The sequence below is a fragment of the Excalfactoria chinensis genome, chromosome 4, assembly GCF_039878825.1.
Source record: "Excalfactoria chinensis isolate bCotChi1 chromosome 4, bCotChi1.hap2, whole genome shotgun sequence".
Classification (NCBI taxonomy): Eukaryota; Metazoa; Chordata; class Aves; order Galliformes; family Phasianidae; genus Excalfactoria; species Excalfactoria chinensis.
In genome coordinates this window covers 50,458,829-50,477,623 of record NC_092828.1, presented here as the reverse complement: position 1 = coordinate 50,477,623, position 18,795 = coordinate 50,458,829, and the positions used below count along the sequence as shown (strand labels likewise).

General features: G+C 42.8%; 1 protein-coding gene across 4 annotated transcripts in view; it reads right to left on the bottom strand.

Moving 5' to 3' along the window:
- Positions 1 to 305: 305 nt before the first annotated feature.
- The window catches only part of NPNT (nephronectin), a 42,719-nt gene continuing 24,229 nt past the window's right edge, over positions 306 to 18,795 (bottom strand). For all 4 annotated transcript variants that reach the window (XM_072334820.1, XM_072334821.1, XM_072334822.1 and 1 more), the window contains 7 exons: positions 17,151 to 17,285; positions 16,049 to 16,171; positions 13,802 to 14,164; positions 7,844 to 7,939; positions 7,371 to 7,469; positions 3,936 to 4,192; positions 306 to 2,692 (listed from right to left, as the gene is read on the bottom strand). In XM_072334820.1, coding sequence (XP_072190921.1) covers positions 2,597 to 2,692; positions 3,936 to 4,192; positions 7,371 to 7,469; positions 7,844 to 7,939; positions 13,802 to 14,164; positions 16,049 to 16,171; positions 17,151 to 17,285 — 1,169 coding nt within the window. In that variant the 3' untranslated portion in view covers positions 306 to 2,596. The remainder of the gene's footprint in view (positions 2,693 to 3,935; positions 4,193 to 7,370; positions 7,470 to 7,843; positions 7,940 to 13,801; positions 14,165 to 16,048; positions 16,172 to 17,150; positions 17,286 to 18,795) is intronic.

Genomic DNA, 18,795 nt, shown 5'->3' with positions numbered 1-18,795 from the left:
GGGGAAAAATGGCAAGCTAATGGGATCCTGTCAATCACTGCAACGTCTGCTGTTTCTTTTCCAGCAATGCATATTGCTCTTCCACAGCGGGTTTGGTTTTATTTTTTTTCCTGCTGTGGAAAAACTGAAGTCATACAACTGCAGGACGTCAGCATAAAGCAGCAGGTGAGTGCAGTTTAACCTGCTAGGAGAGCTCTGATAATTTGGGCTTTGCTATATATATATATATATATATGTGTGTGTGTGTGTGTGTGTATTTACTCCTGTTTTACACAGTCCCATACACAGCCTTTTATTTTCTGGCATCCATTTATTAAGGTCTGAACAGAAAGGGCAGCGATGAACTACTTTCTAAGACCACATCAGGCCAGGGCAGAGGTGAGTGACTTACAGCCATAGCAGCTCTTCCAGAGTCAGACTCACAAGGGCTGTCCCAGTGTTGCACTGTCAGTGGTCACGGTGCTTTACGGTGGTACTTGTTTGACTGTGCAGTACCTGAATTTATTCATAAACACAGAGACGCCAACTGCTCCTGTTGTCATCCCAGCACTTCCTTCTGTTTACCATCTATATTCAGTCAAATCTGGGGTTCTAAGGCCCATTTCTAAGTTGCCGCTTTGTGGGCAAAACTCAATTAGCCTTAATTACTTGCACAGACTTACATTTAGCATGAATTGTCACCTCTTGGTTTGTTCATCGCAATGACGAGACTTTTGATCCAGAAATGAAAACAAGACATTCCCATAAGCGTCCAGTAAGAGCCTTCTTTACTGAATACTTTAGAATAAGGACAAGTCGTTTCAACTATTCACAGCTATTTCTGACGTACTGCAACATAACGCCAGAGGAGACGGATCACAGTCAGAATTGAAGCAAAGTAGTTGCCAGAATTTTTACAAATACGTGGTTTGCTTCCATTCCAGAACGTTTGCTGATGCGTTTGTGCAGGAGAATCTCCATCTGTTTGGGCAGATGGGCTTCTGCTGTACATACAGTGCTGATGGCGTCCAAAGGGACAACGAGGAAAGGTATTCTTGAAAGGGTGCTTTGGCGGTACCAGCCGTTTGGAATACGGCCTCTCTCGGCTGCAGGCTCGCTGCAAGGTTTGACTTTGTTTTAATGATAATTCTGTAACGAGATGCGAAGCTGACACTTGTTTTACACCTTATGTAAGTATTTAAAAGATCTGAGACCTGCTTTTGCTACGTATATATTTGTTAAGCTTTAAGGCTGTGCCACTAAGAACACTTTCTCCATCTGCTGTCATTTCCCGAAATGATACTGTTGTCAAATTTAGACCCCTTACCAGCAATGACGTTCATCATCTAAGAATCCTAAACCAAATGGAAGGACTCCCTGGGAACCTGCAGAGCACGTGCGTGATACAAAACTAAGAAAATTAGTTCAAAGTTCCGATAAATATTTAGCGCCAGCGAGAGCTAATATTTGGTCTAGTTCTAAACAGTTGGATGTTTATTATATACAGAACACTTGGGCAGAATATGGACATTACACAAAGGTGACTCGAGGCATTTCACGGTCTGAACTGTTTGTACAGCAGTAACGCAGCTGCCCTCTTTAGCTCACACATTGGCTCGTGCCCCGTATGGAAGGGAACCATCCTTGTGGTTTGGTGGGCACAACCTCACCGTCTGCCAGTGGCCTTCTGCAGGCTGCCCAGGAGCTGCTGGCAGGATTGAGGGTTGGCTCCAGAGCCAAAGGCAGAGCTGTGCAGCATGAGCAGGTGCCAGTTTACATCAGGTAAGGATTTGGTCTTTTGCCTTCAGCGTATTACTGTGTGAAAACTGCCCCGGCACTTTTCAATGAGCACCATTAGCTGACTTTGGTAACCTGTGTCTTGGTACGACCAGCGGGATCCCGCAGCATACTGAGCTCCTCTCCTGTGCAATAAGAAAGCACAGACTGCCAATTATCTTGCAACTAGAGTCTGTAAATATTAAAAACATAAATACATTAATAACCATACACATATACACAAAACACAGCAGTAGCAATCATACAGGGTGCAGTGCCTACTCTATGTAACTGCTTTTTGATACAGATGCAAGACCAAAATAAATGCTGCTTACTAATTAAAGGAGCAACCCTTCTTCAGAGGTCAGCGGCAGAGATCCAAAGTTCAGGTCCAGGCTTCGGATAGCACTGAGATCAATCCCACTGTCTATCAAACCTAATTAACAGAAGAGTAGCACTATGGGAAGATAATGAGCATCTGTTAATACTAAGACGTTCCGAGCCAGAGATTTCATACTGTTTGTAATTAATTCTCCCTTTCTCACAAGTGCTCTGTGGGTGAGTACTTGGGCTTTAACAGGGGATGAAGTTACTACATACAAAACATGATTTAGAGGCAGGGGTTAACAGAAACAACCAGCACTGATTTTGAGTTCCTGAATTCCAGGAGGAGCTCTTCACGTTTTCAATTGAAGTTTCAGCGAGATTGCACTTAGCAGAGCACTAACAAGTTGTCGTTCTCCATCTGTTTTTCCTTTTTTCATGCAATTCTGTTTCAAAGCTCGGTAAGAAAAGCATGAGAAGGGCTGGAGGAGCTGGCTGTGCTACTCCACTGTCTTTGCTAATGCCCTTCAGAGCAGCGTCCTCTTCTCAACATCACATCATCCAGTCCAATGTCCCCAGTTCTTCCTTCCCCTTTCTCCCCTTTGAAAATAACCTGGGAAAACAAACAGAACAATTGGAATGCCAAAATCAGATGAAAGAATCTTTGGTTAGGAGCACAACTGCCTAACAGTAAGAACGTAAATGTATCAGACAGCTCAGCCAGTCTTTACTGACTCGAGCCTATCTATTCTGCTTAGAATTATTGTTTCTCTGATCCTCTCTTTGGCAGGATCCCCATGAAGTGCCAGCAGTTCAGGACAGTTATGACACAAATCAAGGTGCTGGTTGAAGTTTTGCTTCGGATGCCACTGCCAAGGTAAGAATTTCCACGTGAGATTCTGTGGTGCTTTCTCTAGCTCCGTTCTGTTGTTCTTGTTGTTCCTCACAGCAAACATCAAATCCTGTCTGTTCTAACAAAATCAATGCTGTCTAATAGAGAAGCCTTCCATTCCTAGAACACTTGAACACTGACGTAGTCCAAATGCCAAGCATAGTTGGAACTACAAACACTCATCCTGTATTTCACTATGACTTTGCAGGAGCTAGAATTCTAGAACTCACAGTGGTGAAAAACACAAAGCTGATCCATTAGGAAGTGTGATGAAGGACTCCAGCCTTCATTTGTATTCTTAAGTTTCCAGCAGGCGCCCCATAAGCAGTAGCAGTTGGTTGCTTTTGCTTTTTAAATAGCTACAAATATGTCTCTATTTCCTGATTTCTCTGATGAATGACACAAAGGGTTCAGGTCAGCAGCCCAGGCTGCCCCCACCAGTTAGAAGAGTTCCCAGGTTGCATGAGGAGCTGCAGAGCAGCACTGCCCTGTCCAGCACTCAGAACCGACTGTCTGCACTCCCCCTGCCCTCTTCAACCAGTTTTTGATCCACAAGGGATGACTATTCCTATCCCAATGATGCTGTATTTTCAAAAAGCATCTTTCATGAGCCATCCTGATACAGGCTATTTGGAAATCCCTTGGCTGTCTGCTGTTGTCCTGTAGGTTGCTCTCACCTACGAGGCCATAGGAGGTAGCTCAGTACAGGCTATTGTGTGAGTTTCTATCTGTCTATGGCTATGAGTGCTCTGGGTTGGTTGCTTTGGGTTTTGTGTCTTGGTTTGTTGTTTGTTTGTTTGTTGCACAGAGCTAATTAGAAATGTGATTCCATTGGCAAGAATAAAAGCAGAAGTAACAAAGAGTCTAATAGTGGAGCCAGGAGGCAAATAACCGAGTGCTACATGAACCAAGTGCCTTCAGATCTTCATGGGAAAAAAAATAGAGGCCATGCAGTTGTACTCACACTCTTGATGCCCGGTCCTCGCAGAGTTATGTGTGTCTGCCTCCAGCCGTGGCCGCCGTTCCTCCCCCACACAGCTGGTCCGTGAGCACCACTTCTCCTCACAAAGACTTGGAGCGCACCCGAATGCAGCCCAGGCACCTTATGTCTGAATGACAGGCACAAGTCCTCAGCTGGAGCCATGTGGCCCAGCGGCAGAATAAGATGTGCTGCTTTTCCAGCTGTGCCTTTGGGTTCCGAGATGGTAAGATATCGTCCCCCTGCAAAACAAAAAGCAATTCCTTCATTATCATTCTACTTTTTAAAATGGCAGAACCAAACGCATAAAGCACTGTGAAAGAAATAAAACAGGGCTCCACAAGGTCCAGCAAGTCTTCAGTAAAGCATATTATAGCTGGAACAGGCACTGGAGCTGCCACATCTCCCTCCCACAAGGTAAGATTTTCAGCGCTGGTCCCCTGTTTACATTGGGTACCAGGTTAGATATTCCCTATTGCTTTTCTACAGAGCAAACAGTGTATCTTCTGAAAAGGAAGATCACATATTTGTTCATTGAAGACATCCCTCAGGTGTCCAGGTTGGTTTTAAATTCCCACTGCTATGAAAGCTACAGCGCTGATTTACACATATTGGAAGCTGCAGGATTTTGCCATTGCATGAAGGCCTGAATAAATATTACAATATAATTGACCCAAAATCTGTTCCTTTTTTTTTCTTGCAAACTGCCTTAACACATTAAGTCCCAAAGGCTCTCCATTAGCACACATGAACAGCTTTTTTACTTAATGATAAGTTAAACTCCTAATCTGGACAGGACAGAGCTATGATTTCCAGAAGGCTGACAGCCTGATACGTTCACCGCAGTCATTTCTAACGATACTGAGTTGCTACTGAACATAAGCATTTAATGAAAATTCACTGCCTTTGATCATGAGAGTTATGAGTGGCTTCATAAAAGCACTGCCAAGTGCACGGAGAAGTAGAGAATATGATAGGGAGGTAAGGACAGAGGGATGAAAGGAAAAGGAAGGGAGGGAATGGAAAAGAGGGAACAGAGAGGAGGAGAGAAAAGAGGGAAGAGAGAAAACAGAGTAGGAAGAGCAAAAAGGCAGAAGAGGGAAGTGAGAATAAAAGAGGAGAATAAGAAAAGAGGGAAAAGAAAGTAGGGAGAGAAAAAGAGGAGGAGAAGAATAAGAGAAGACAGCAAGAAGGGAGAAAGTAGAGCACAGAGAGAGAAAATGAGAGTAAAGAAGAATGAAAGAGAGATTCTCTTGCTCTGAACCTGAGAATCACTAGTTATATAAGAGCAGATTTACCTTAAGAGCTGTTGATAAAGTGCCATTCAGGCTTCCCAAGTGAAACCTATGATGTAGAATTCATGATTTTTCTTTTTTATTATTATTATTTTAAAATATCATTGACGTACCTTTCTGCTTCACTATAGAACACAGCACTGTTTTACAGTTCCATTTTTGCCATATTTCTATTCAACCAGAACACGCTAATTTTCTTATAAAGATTCCTTCTGAAAGCCACAATTATTTCCCCCTGAAGCTGTGAGATCCTGTGACAAAGCAAGGAGAGCAAGCCTCCTCCAGTCCTCTACTTCTACATTGGTTTTAAAGCTCCTGTGGTTTCAATGAGATTTAACTAAGCAAAGTATTTTTGCTAAGGTCTCAGGTCTGCATTTGGGCATAAAGCGGGTTACATCTGTCCAAGTATTTATTAAAGCTTGCTTTTGTGTGTGTGGCAATGCATTGATTTTTGTATCAAAGTCACCAACTGCTAAAGTGAGAGACCTGAAATAACTGCACTTGTTTGTTGTCCATACAGTTACATCACTATGAAAGAACCCATCTGACTCGTTACCTGCGTCTGGTTCAGATAGTTACAGTGACTGAACCCAATCAATAGGAAACAGATGTAGGTAGGCACGAAGCCAGCCTATCTCTAGGCATGCTCCTACAGGTGAAGGTCCTTTCAAAGCAACATTTTCTGCATTCAAGATAAGCTTGTACAGCTTCAACATGGCACCTTTCAAAATGCCAATAAATATCAAACTTTGAAAGGTGAAAGCAAACACTTGGGCACAAGCTGTGAAAATAAATCTCTGAAATGAGGTATTCCGGCCAGGAGGGAGTGGGGGGGGGGGACTTCAGGGGACTGGTTTTAACAGGTTGTGTCAACAGCAGCAGAGCGTACACAGGAAACAGAAAGCTGAGACTGTCCCCAACGGGAACTCAACACAAGAGGAGAGCAAGTTTTAAAAAGGAAAAAGGAAAATTAGTTCAAAATCACAGTTCTGGGATTTAATGCACATTAGCAACATTTCTTTAAGTATAGATAACTAAGAGCCTGAAAAGGGGTACCACAGTAGCAAATGTAAGCACCTCTGACAAGGTGGTATGTAAGGAAGATGGCTCTCAGTGCCCTCATCCTCCCTGTGCATTTTACACCTACAGCATTTTACCGCCTGAAAGCACTTTCCTTCCGCAGCCTCCATCCGCTCGCATAATGCCAACATTGTGTACTTCAAAGGCTGCTCTTCCTCTTCTGGGTATGAGGTAATCCCATGGTTACGGGCAGCCAAAGCTGTGTGTCTAATCCAGAGGGCTGCAGCTGTCTGCCTCCTCCTGTCCTGCACGAGCCTCCTGCTCTGCACTGCTTCAGTTGCTTTCTTAGCCCAGCCTTCCCTGTTCTCAGAAATCACTGTGCGCTGGCAGCCTGACTTTCCTTCCTTCCAGTTACTTGACGGTCTTCCTATACACAGCTCTCCGTAACTCAGCAATGAATTTCATAACGTGAAACAGATCACATTAAAACAAAAGCATTGTAAGTAACAGCAGAACAGACTATTCACAGCACTTTCTAATTTTACTGGTAACATGGAAATGATCACATTTGCATGGTTGGTTGAAAAATAAACTTTGTTTCTCCATAAGTAAAAGTTGTTCTTTAGTCCACGTTTTTGTCCTGATTCTTTTAAGACACATAATCACAGAGTCACAGAATGGCCTGGGTTGAAAAGGACCACAGTGATCATCTAATTTCAACCCCCCTGCTATGCGCCACATCCAGGCTGGCCTTGAATGCTCCCAGGGATGGGGCATCCACAACCTCCTCAGGCAACCCGTTCCAGTATGTCACACCCTCTGGGTGATCTTCTGCTGTGTTTAATCTTTTAGTGAACACACTTACTCCTCTTTTTGAGTCATTTCTCTTGTAAAGACACCAGCTAAGACAAAAACATGAATGACCTTTCACATTGGAATCTTGAGCTTTGATTTTATACACAGAAGAGATGTGGGTCTGAAATAAATACACACAACTAATGCGATACAGAATCTATGTATATCTATCATAATTCAAGAACTGTCATTGACCTCAAGACCAGGCAGCTCTTCAACTATAGGATAGGATCATATGCATGTGTCTTACCTGATGCATCTCTAACCGGCTCCCAGTGCAAACCATCATCCTTGTCCTTGATCCATCCACACAGGCCGCTGTCAAAATTACAGCTGTGTAGCAGCGTGCCTAGGCAGAACAGCCAAAAGGCAAAAAGGAGCCATTTAAGTCTTTGGGTTGGGGAACTAAAGCTGTTGTGTCTGATGCAGGCATAGAAATACAAAAATAAAAGTGCGGCAGAAGGAGCGCTAGAAAAAGAACGTACAAAAGTACTAAAACTAAAAAGGGGTGCAATTACTCTTACTAACAATTCGTGCTATGTGTGCTTAGTTCCTCCTCCTAACAAACTACGAAGGCTCGTTTAGGAAGTTGTTGCTTTCTTTTCACAAAGCATAGCCTAAACAGGAGGCATAAGGCCGAGAAGTCCTGTAAATTGTATACAAGCACAAGAAACCTCAAACAATCCTAAATGCTGGGCCCCAAGCAGGAGATGTGATCATTACCTGGGTCATCATTTGCTTCAAATTCATCAGCAGTGATCCCACGTTCAATTTCAAGGATTTCAAACAGGTTATTGCTCACCCCGGGCTGGCGTGGAACTGTGAGAAAAGTAGGTTTTAGAAATGAATGAGATAAAGATAGTGACCCACTTCCTTATCTATAAGAAAAAATAAAACCAGAGAGCAGCTCTGGGCGTTGTGCTTCTCTTGGAGATTCAATACATTTAATTACAGTTGACGCACAGCTTCATAAACTTTATGCCTTGGTGATTGATGTTGTAACGTTTATCTGAGCTCTGTAAAAGGTGATTGCAGAGCTGCTAAAGGCTCTTCTAATGAAAGATGCTTTTTCAACCAAGAAAAAAAAAAGAAATCTCTAACCTTGAAGCGCGATTCCTCTCAATTCCTTTCCAAATGTACTTAAAAAGACAGCAGTCTCTCACTAACATTCAGTCACATGAAAGCCCCTCTCAAGGCTTCCAATCTACTCACCTTCCACAGGCGCTTTATAGGACAACTTCAGCACAGGACACTGGCATTTGGAAGAGGCTCCACACACAAGAAGGAGCCATTCCATCCACCTTAACCCAGAAATCAAAGACTCTTTTGCACTTTGCAAGAACTCCAAATCCAGAAGACAGAGCATCCTTAAAACCATGCAGTGGCTTTGTGCTTTGTACACTTGGCACAAAATAATCAATCCAATGCAAATTATTTTAAAGGCATATAAATAAGCTCAAAGGCTGTGTGAAACGTGTTCATTTCTTACATTCATTCTTACAACTCTAGATTACGGAAGATGTCAGTTTACGGTCTATGATACCAATGCGCAATCAGCCTCAAGGACTTCTGGTCAGTCTGAGGAGTAAAGGCCTGTTCTTTTTTAACATACATTGTTTGCAATTATATTTTTTGTTGTTTTGTTTAATGGGTTTCTTTTGCTCGTGTGAGATTTAATACAGTAGAAAATCTTATGAATAAGATAAGACACATACGAGCACTCTCCAAATTAAAGTTGCTATTACTTGCCAATAATTAAAGGCTTACAAAAAATAACAGAAACAAAACTCTTCAAACCGTTCCCTTCAAGTCCTCTCCCAGCGCTGTTATGGGCCCCTAGAGAAGCACAGTGTAGGGCTTTCAAACAGCCCACTCAGTGCTCACACCTGATGAGAGGAATGTGCACTTGATACAAGACAAGAGTTACCGCAAGCGATGCGGGACTCTCTGTGTGCTCCATGCATACCCTTCATTGTGCCACAACAGCGTGGATGTGGAGTGGTGATTGTGGGAGCAAGTATTCGGCACGGCTATTTTCTGCAAGCTTTCCATGCCCCTTCTATGTACTTTATATAGCATGTCAAGTGTGCTTTGCTTTTCACTTAACTTCAACTGTTTGATAAAGCTCGTTAAATATAAACTTGGCTTCTTGGAGAATTTTGTGAGCTCTGAGTGAGCCAATACATCAACACTGCCATATTCTCCACCTTAATTAGCTAGAATCTTTTGTGGATGGATGGATTGGGGGGGGGGGGGAACATTTGGCTCAGGACTGGTTTCTTTTCAGCTTTGTAATCCCTGGGGAAACAAGTAGGGCCTTTTTCATTTACTTCTAATTACTGAGCTTGAGAGTGTGAGAGATGGTGTGTCCACGTCACGCTATTTTAATTACAGCCCAATCGTTGCTTTGGTGGTACAAAACCAAAGCAAAATATGGAGTGTAGCTTCCTGTTACAATAATTGTTACTACTATTAATAGTACTGTGTCCTGCCTTACAGGGAGCACTGCACGCTTATGCATTTCCATTCCACACAATGATCATGACCCAACTTCCCACTCACGGTCAAAACAAACCAAGCAAAAAAACTTTTCAGCCTGAATAGTTGCTATGATTAAGAGCTGTTAAATTCCACATCCAAAAATCCCCCCAAGTGATGAGGTCTCACACAGAACTGGCAGAAAGCAGCTAAGAGAAAGGGTAGCCCAAAGGTCAGCCAGACTCCACAGTCATTTAGAGAAGCGTACATCCTCTTTTCCCTCAGGGAAGACTTTTTTTTATCCCAGGCTAAAAAGATACCCCCGGTGTCCTGGCTGCATGGCCTGAATCTGCAGATCCCAGTTCTGCAGTAAGAATTACTTCAGGAATGGTGCTGGTGGACTGTTCTGCCCTTCTCAGCGGTGATGCAGACGAGCAACCAATCCGAAGTCTATTCTCACATTTCTCAGGTGGTTGTAAAGCTCGTAACTTTGACCTAAATCAAGCATCTTATTACATGTATTTCCAGAAGATTCTTTTCTGAAAGCAGTGTACTTTCTATGGAAGTAGAAGCACTGGAAAGTAACAATTCAGTCTGAGGGAAACGCAGCTAAAACAACTTGTTTCAAAAGCTTGTGTATCGGCCCAGTGGTTAAACCAGCTGGGAGATGGATGGAGGGCATAGTGCCTACGGCTCCTCAGTCTTAGGGTTTAGCTCCACTTCCACGGTTTCAAGGATCACAAAGCTGTATTTATTACACTGAGGACGTTTTAGTCGTTGCAAGGGGCAGCAGAAAGATTCCTATCTTAAAATCTTGTTAATAGCTATTATGAGAAATGACTCCAAGTTCCAGTCTTTTCAGCTCCTTAAAAGACTAAGAAGGAAACTTGCTCAGCTGTCTTTTAATGCTGATACCCAGCAGTGTGTTAAGCTCTGTCTATAAGCTTACGTTTTTAAGACCTGTCACCCTGATCCCAGTGGTAGCAGAAATTCCTGCTCTTAACGAGAAGTATATTCTATCCGTCAGACTTCATCCATCTTAGTAAACACGAGAGGTTCCTTCTCTGCAAACTAGAGCTTGCAGTGAAACAGTTAAACATTAAAGCCATCGCTGCATTCCTCCCTCATTTCCATTCCCCCCATACCCATATCAGGAGAAGATTATCCTTGGTGCCAGATTCCACTGTCTGCATCTGACTGAGTGGTTCAAAGGCCAAGTGTAGGAATTCCATTTTAAAAAACACTCATTTTTTTTTGTTCTGTGGAGAAGCAGAAAAGCAGATCCCCGGAGCCATTATGGGCATGTTTAGAAAAGGGGGAAAGCATCGAGGGAAATGCAACAACCCAATACCTGTCAAAAACTGCAAAGGTATTTAAAGAACATTATCAACAGCACGCTCTGTGCTCTCTGTGGCCGCCAAACAGATCAACTTCACTGGGCCCCAGCTGACTTCAAGCTGAGCAGCTCTGAAGTGAAAGCTGAGGAGAGGTTTGCTCAGCGTGAGATGGCAGGACAAGTAACAACAAAGGGAGAAAAGTGTGAACGTGTCACCAGGAGCAAGATCAGGAAAATGATAAATAATAAAAAACATTACAAATTGAGAAATGCTTGCAGAAAGCAAGTGTGCTTGTGTAAACACATTTCCTCTCCTGCCGTAGACTGCCACTATATTTGCAGGAGTTGGCCTAGAGCATGGGGCCTCTATCAGTGTTCAGTGCATTACCAACCCTTTGGCCATGGACCATACAATGAAGGTACTGCCCAGTTGGATGGCTGAGCAAAGCAGCGGGTACTGACATGCCGCTGTGTCAAAGGCACCTTTTCCAAGAACAGAACTGTTTTCAACCAGTCTGTAGGTTTTAAATCCTAAACAAATGCTTTTGTGTGCTTGCTAATTAAATCCCTTTGGACACAAGTCAGGTGGGAAGGAACACCCACCTCAATGGCACCTGCAAAGCAGCTATGAGTGGGGCAAACAGCAGCACTAACTCCTATCCTCTAGAGCACAGCTATAGTACTTCAGGTATACACATCACACACACACGTATATCAGGCATCCCCGTAGCACCTCAATACATAAAAGACATGGAGGTGCTGGAGCAGGTCCAGAGAAGGGCAACAAGGCTTGTGAAGGGCTTGGAGAATGTGCCCTATGAGGAGAGACTGAAGGAAATGGGTCTGTTCAGTCTGGGGAAGAGGAGGCTGAGGGGAGACCTTATTGCTCTCTTCCAATACCTGAAAGGTGCTTACAGCGGGAGTGGGGCTGGTCTCTTCTCACTGGTGACAGGGTGAGGGTAAACGGTCTCAAGTTGTGCAAGGGGAAGTTTAGGTTGGATATCAGGAAAAACTTCTTTACAGAAAGGGCTGTTAAGCATGGGAATCGGCTGCCCAGGGAGGTGGTTGAATCACTGTCCCTGGATGTGTTCAAAAATCATTTGGATGTGGTGCTCAGGGAGGTGATTTAGCAGAAGGTTGTTACTTAGGGTAGTATGGTTAGGTTGTGGTTGGACTTGATCTTAAGGTCTTTTCCAACCTCAGTGACTCTAAGGAGGTAGAAGAAGAGATAATGTGGGATAAAAGACATACTTACTGACTTGATATGGGGAGCTATCCATCCCTGTTCTACCTACTGAAGTCAGTAACGACTGCCCTGGTTGACACCTTTTGGAATCCTACTTTACTGTGCTCCAATGCCTTTGAGACTACGCACAACCCTCAAAGGGTGGCAGCTAACCTAAACAAAAAATGAACACTTTTCAAAGATGAACTTTTCCTATATGTATAAGCTGTCTGTACAACAATGTATCCCAAACAATCATATCAAAAGCACAAGCTTCTAAATCTAACCTTTAGAGGGAATAGTGCTGCAGTCTAGGATGTACTGCTCTAATCAACAATAATTTCCACAGAACTCTGTGGTTTTGTTTCCCATTACATTAAGTGTCGGAGTCTTTAGTGTATTTCTTTTTAACATCTTACATAAAAATATGCTTCGGTTTTAACTGGATGTATTATATGGATTGTTTAAAATTAACCTGAAAAAAGTCAAAAGAGAACCGAGCAGTGCCACGATATATATTCCCAAATTCCAAGTCATTTTTGTTTTCCATTTTAAATGACGTCCAGAGCAGACAAACTGTGAAGACGGAAAACGAACCATTTTTAATGAGGAAGAAAATAAATCATTCTTCAATGATCTAAGAGAACACATCCCCTGAAGTTACTGCATAGATGCCAAAGCAAAAACTCCCACATTGCTTGTACACCTGCTGCAGGACAGCAAACTTCCTCCTCCTCCTACATTGTTCAGCAACTTTATCATACGTCACACTGAAGGAAAAAGGCTGACTCAACACACCCTCCCCATCTCTATAACCTGCAGCAGAACTAAAGATAAAATTGGGTGTTGAATGCTTCTTGGCAGACGTGTGCAACTCTGCATGGGCCAGTAATGCCATCCCAGGTTCACACAGCTGGTACAGAAACAGTGCTGCAACTTTCAGAGCTGCTCTTAAAAAGGCACCTCCTTGCACTAAGAGAATCTTTAGCCTTCTCAGCTTTTACATATCTGTTTTCATAGATGTACTCCATACCTGTCATGGAGTTATCTAGATCCATCTATGTCTGTGACAGGGAGGCAGGAGGCCCATGGGCCCCCTGGCCCCCAAAAAGTGGAAAGGGAAAAAGGGAAAGGAGTAGGAAGATTGGAGCTGGGCTCCAGGAAACAAACGCAGCAGCGGCAACAATTTAAGGAGGAAAACTTATTTGACTAACTATGATATCAGAATGCAAGATAACTCACTATAATACAATCTAATTGAAACTGAGGCTAATAAATCAAGTAAAATAAGAGAGAGGTTACTGAAGACCAAGAAGCCTACTTTGAAACTGAAAGCACACAGCTTCCTTTCTCCCTCCAAAATTTTCATCTGAAAATGTAACTAGGCTAAGTCCTCATACAGGATATTATGTTCATTAATAATTTCAGGAAGAAAAATTGAAACTTTTGGTTGAATTAATCCAGAATTTCTTCCACATGTTTTTGCTAGGTCATAAAACCAGTCATTTAGGCAGCTTTAGCGCATGACCATTTTCACTTCCATACCTTTGTTCTTATTGATAAAACATTCCAAAACACCAAAACAGTACACTGAATGTTTTCTACAATTAGGATAAAGCAAAGGGTAAGTAAATCGACTTACTGAACACATCCCCTCGGGGTTTCTGAGGATCTATCTGTATCCTGTTATCATCTGCAGCTCCTTGGGAAGACGTAGTTTCAGCAGGAACAAGCAAAGGACGTGTAGTGGTTATCAGAGGAGTTTGTTGTGGTGGCAATGTAGGTCTTAACGTTGTAGGTAGAGGTGGCGTTGGAGGTGGAGGCCTTGTCACTGGCCTTGTTGTCACTGGTACATACCTAGTTGTTGGCTTTGGTGTGGGTCGAGTTGTTGGCCTTGATGTGGTTCGTGTTGTTGGCCCAGGTGTGGGTCGAGCTGTTGGCCTTGGTGTGGTTCGAGTTGTTGGCCCAGGTGTGGGTCGAGCTGTTGGTCTGGTCACCGGCCTTTCTGTAACAAAAGCAAGCACACATGGTGGTCTGAGGGGTTGTCTTGTCATCCAGCATCACAAATCCTACTGGTTATACCAGTGCCTCCTGTAGGAAGCACACTGTGCCCTTGAATACGTGATATGAACCAGATGGTTTGATCATAACGTTAGGAGTAACTGCAAAGAAAATAAAGATGGGAGCAAAATGGACTCCTCATTCCAGAAACTTCAGAATATAATTCATTGACATGAAGAGTCAGTTGAATTGATGCCTCTTCTGACTGTTTCCACTAACTAGTCACACACCTTAGCATCAACACTACTGAATTATCAGCACTTCTCATTACAGCGAATTAGAGATGACTTAGCATGACCAAAGGCACACAGTGCCTACTCCTTCCCACGCCCCAAGCATCTGCTCTCTTTCAGTCATCAAAATTCACCCAAATGAGCTATTAGTAAATTAGCATGGACATGAAGGTATATCTTAAGCTGTAAAACCACAAGTTTTTACTCAGGAACAGAGGGAAGTTTAGTAACACTACAATGTTACAACCCTTTCAGTCACGGAGGGGCAGATACCTTTGGTTTAGAAAATACTTTTCAGCACTTTCCACGTCTTTAAACACCCCTCCTCATCTACAGCTGTTTATCACTTTACAGACAATGAACTGAAGCCAACTGGCTTTCTTTTAAATCCTTCTTTGCTGAGCACCGGGAAAATAAATGAATGGTGGTTTGTTTTTTTTAATCCTCCACAAAAAGGAAAAGATGAACTGAGCTCCACCTACAACACACTGACACTGCCTACCACCTTCCCCAATACTTCATAAATAAAGGGTAATACCTTTTAGATTTATATCATAAGGAGAGTTTCTATAGACATGAAATCCAAGAACATCTGTTTTGTTATTTATATTTTACTATTTGTTAATAAACCTTTCCATCTCACTGGAGATCTTAGAAGCCCCAGCAAGAATTCTACTCACTTATTTTGTGGACATACAAAGTGTTTGAAGTATAACACAGAGCTAAAACTAAGATAGTATTTGTTAAACAATGAACTGATTGAAGATAGCAGGTTAAAAGGTTTTCTGTCTGCTTACTACTATCATCTTGAATAGCCTGCTGTTTTCACCTTGTGGTGTATTAAAATATCAAATGTATTACAGGACTACATCCCAGTAACATGTCATGTGTGTCCACATATAACTGTTAGCATTCATGTTGTGAAAGATCACCACAGTGAGAGCACGTAATCACAACGACTAAAGCTGAAGGAAACAGGTTTGCAGTGCTCTTTAGAAAGACAGGTGAGTGACCAACAACCAGAACCCACATGTGAACACAAGGTCCTCAAAGCAATCATGTAGGCAGAGCTGTGCAGCCCTGAGAGACATCATATGCTGAGGAGCTCCAATAGCCTATTCTGTACCAAGAGGGATGACTGCTTCTCCTAACACAAACATGAATCCTCTAACAGGGAAATTCTTCCAGAGAAATCCTCTCTCAGCTCTGCTAACATCTGGAGAGCGGACATGGTAAACTGCTGACATGGGGCACGCTGCAGAGTGTACGTAACAACAGCATATGAGTAATATGTACCATCTGACCAGACTTACCCCACTTATTCACTTGTCCTCACTGTGAAACAACGTCTAGAATGAAGCCCTGAATAGGGCAAGATGAATATCTTTCTAATTATGAAAGTGTCTGGGAGAGAGGTATTTTTATCAAAGCACACCAAGACTCAAAGCTCTGACTACGTTCCCTGGACCCTCATTAACTTTTAAAAATAGCAGAGATGATCCAAGCCTGATAGTGTAATACCTGAAAACATACAACGTAAGATTCATGCACACATTTACTTTCAGGACTTCTTTTTGAAAAGGAGAGTTACATACGTATGCAGTTTGTTCCATTGTCTCTGTAACCTTCTTTACATTTGCATTTGTAGGACCCTGGTGTGTTGTAACATTGTGAGTAACTACCACACTGATGCTGGCCGAGGGAACATTCGTCTATATCTGCAATGAAAAGTTACATCAGAAATGAAAAGAAACCTCACTTCCTGCTTATCTTTGCAAAAACATGAACAGCAGCACCATCATGAAAAACAGAAATTTCAAGAAATTCAAGAGAACTGAAATGAAAAAAGTTGCAAGTGAATGTGGTGACTTCAGGAATATCCACGTTTGTAAACACCCAGGTATTAAAATTACTTTTTTTCATAAAACACTTCCTCTTTATTGTACCTATTGCGTCTAGATAGAAACTACATATATGATGTTTATATGTTTAGGACTGCACAAAGAGTTCTCTCTAAAACTATATTTCAACATAAAGCAGTGCCTCATTATTTCCACATGATTGGTTGGTGGTTGTTTTTTTTTTGAGTAGAATCATACATTGGCTGAGGCAATGGGAAACTAAGATGGTGGGATCCAGGAACATCAGTGTTGAAGGACACACACCAGCTGCATTCCAGTCTCATGACCAGACAAAGACAAGTTATTTACCAACCCTCACCTTTTCCCACCTGTCTCCAGGGTAAGGATAGCTCTGCAGCCTGGCATGGAAGGAGCAGGGGTGTACCTCAGCCACATGTTCTTTTCTTGGATCTTGGGGCATGCAATGAACCACAACTGCATGACAGCTCAGACATAGCCAAAGCTGACATGCTGCTCCAAACCCACAACTGTCTCTGCCCGGTGAAATCTTTGGGGACTAAGGTTTTGAAAAGGAATTCCTGGAGCACCACCACTGCTCTCCCACTACCTTTCACAGGAGAACCAGTTACAATGGGAGTCAAACATACGCTTCCAGTTCCACATTCAGTTTAGTTAGTTTTATTACTCACCCTTCCCTAAAATACAGATGCAGAGCAACCTACAATAACCTACTTCTACTTTTCAGCCATAAGCAAATGTTCCTCTTTAAAACCATTAATTCAAGTTCATAAAATGCACCTCAGTTACATGCTCATAAGAAATATGTTAGTATTACCGTGGCATTGGTATTTTCCTCCAATGTACATTAAATTGAAGCCTTTATGACACCTGCACATGTAGCTTCCAAAAGTATTGACGCAGTGCCTAAATCGCGGGCAGATAACTCTCCCAGTAGCACATTCATCAATATCTGTGGAAAGAGAGGAACTGCATTACTCATAGTAACAGGTAAAATGCAATCTATACAACCCACGTGAAACTGTTTCCACACTGTGAAAGCTGAGGTATAGCCTAAGTACTTCTGAAAATGTTATTGTGAATGCAAGCTGGTCTGCCAGCAGTAACACCTGAGCACTTCTGTCTGTCTCACTTCAGTTCAGCTCCTAGCCATGTGCCTGGATTCTTATGGTTCCCATGCCAGAAGCCTTCCCAAGTACTGGGAGTGATAAGAAAATGCCTTCTTCAAGGCCTCAAAATATTCATCCTTAAAACTGTAATGGTATTTGGCTGAAGAAAAGCTATGTTACGCAACTTGTATGACTTTTCTCCCATTAAGCCCTGCATGGTTACTAAGACGGCACTTGGATATAGGTGAGGAATAATAACAAAAAAAAACAAACAGTAATTACAAACATGCCTGACACATTGTTCCTGTAGCACAAGCCATATGTACCTACTCCAAATACATCATCATGTGATAAAAGGTTGCTTGCTTCTATAAGGATCTCAAGCATCCCTAATCCATGGCCTGCTTGGTGAGCTTATCAGAAACACTCATCTATGCAGGACTTGCTTTCAGCAAGGAGTTCAAGCTAAGGCCAAAGGTGCAATGTTTCTGGGTCAGCTACCATTTGGTCACTACAGGCCAAACACTCTGCCTGTCACTTTGCAGTTCTTACCCTGCACTGTAGCTGGCCACTCTTACATGGAGGTGTGTGTAAGGCGACCTTCAGATATTAAAAGTGCTGAGATGCATGGCTTATATTTGCTCTGCCAGCGGCACCTGAAGTCTCATCAAGCAACATCTAGGTAAGGACAGAGCTCTGGGAAGATGTGTGATGTCCATCCAGCATCTGACATCTCTCAGCACCCCAAAGCTGCTGCTTCTTGCTAAGAACTTCAGGCAGATACCAAAAGAGCCTGCCCTCACAGCGTGCAGGGCTCTCAGCAGGAGGGCAGGCTGAGTCTCAAAAGCTGCTTGCACTAACACCCGTTCTATAGCCCTTAGAAACTGAGCTGAAGTCTTCTTAGTACTTGAACCCTAATTCTTCTCTGAGGTAGGGACCTGCCACACACGGCTGCCTCTGACGCACACCACTTCTGACGTTTGTTGGTTATCTGCAGGGCACAGTTCAAGCCTTTGCTCTGCACCTCTATCAGGCTCTCAACCTATGGGAAAGTGCGATTTTGCTCTCTGTGCAATTTTTTTTCTGAAAAGGAACACTTCAGCTGCAAGTGTCAGGACTGCAAAACAAAGTCGGGTAATTGATGCCCTCCTGCCTGTGAGAGAGGCCTGAATAAGGCACAGAGAAGACTGAGTTTCTTACATAGCACAGAAGAAATGTTAGCACTGACAGTGAGGGGCTCTGGCATATTCATATATTCCAGATTAATCAAGAAGCATTCGAATGGGGAACTAGAAGAAACAAAGCCGCTGGTAACCTAAAGTTACAAATCACAGGTTGGACAGACCCTCGAAG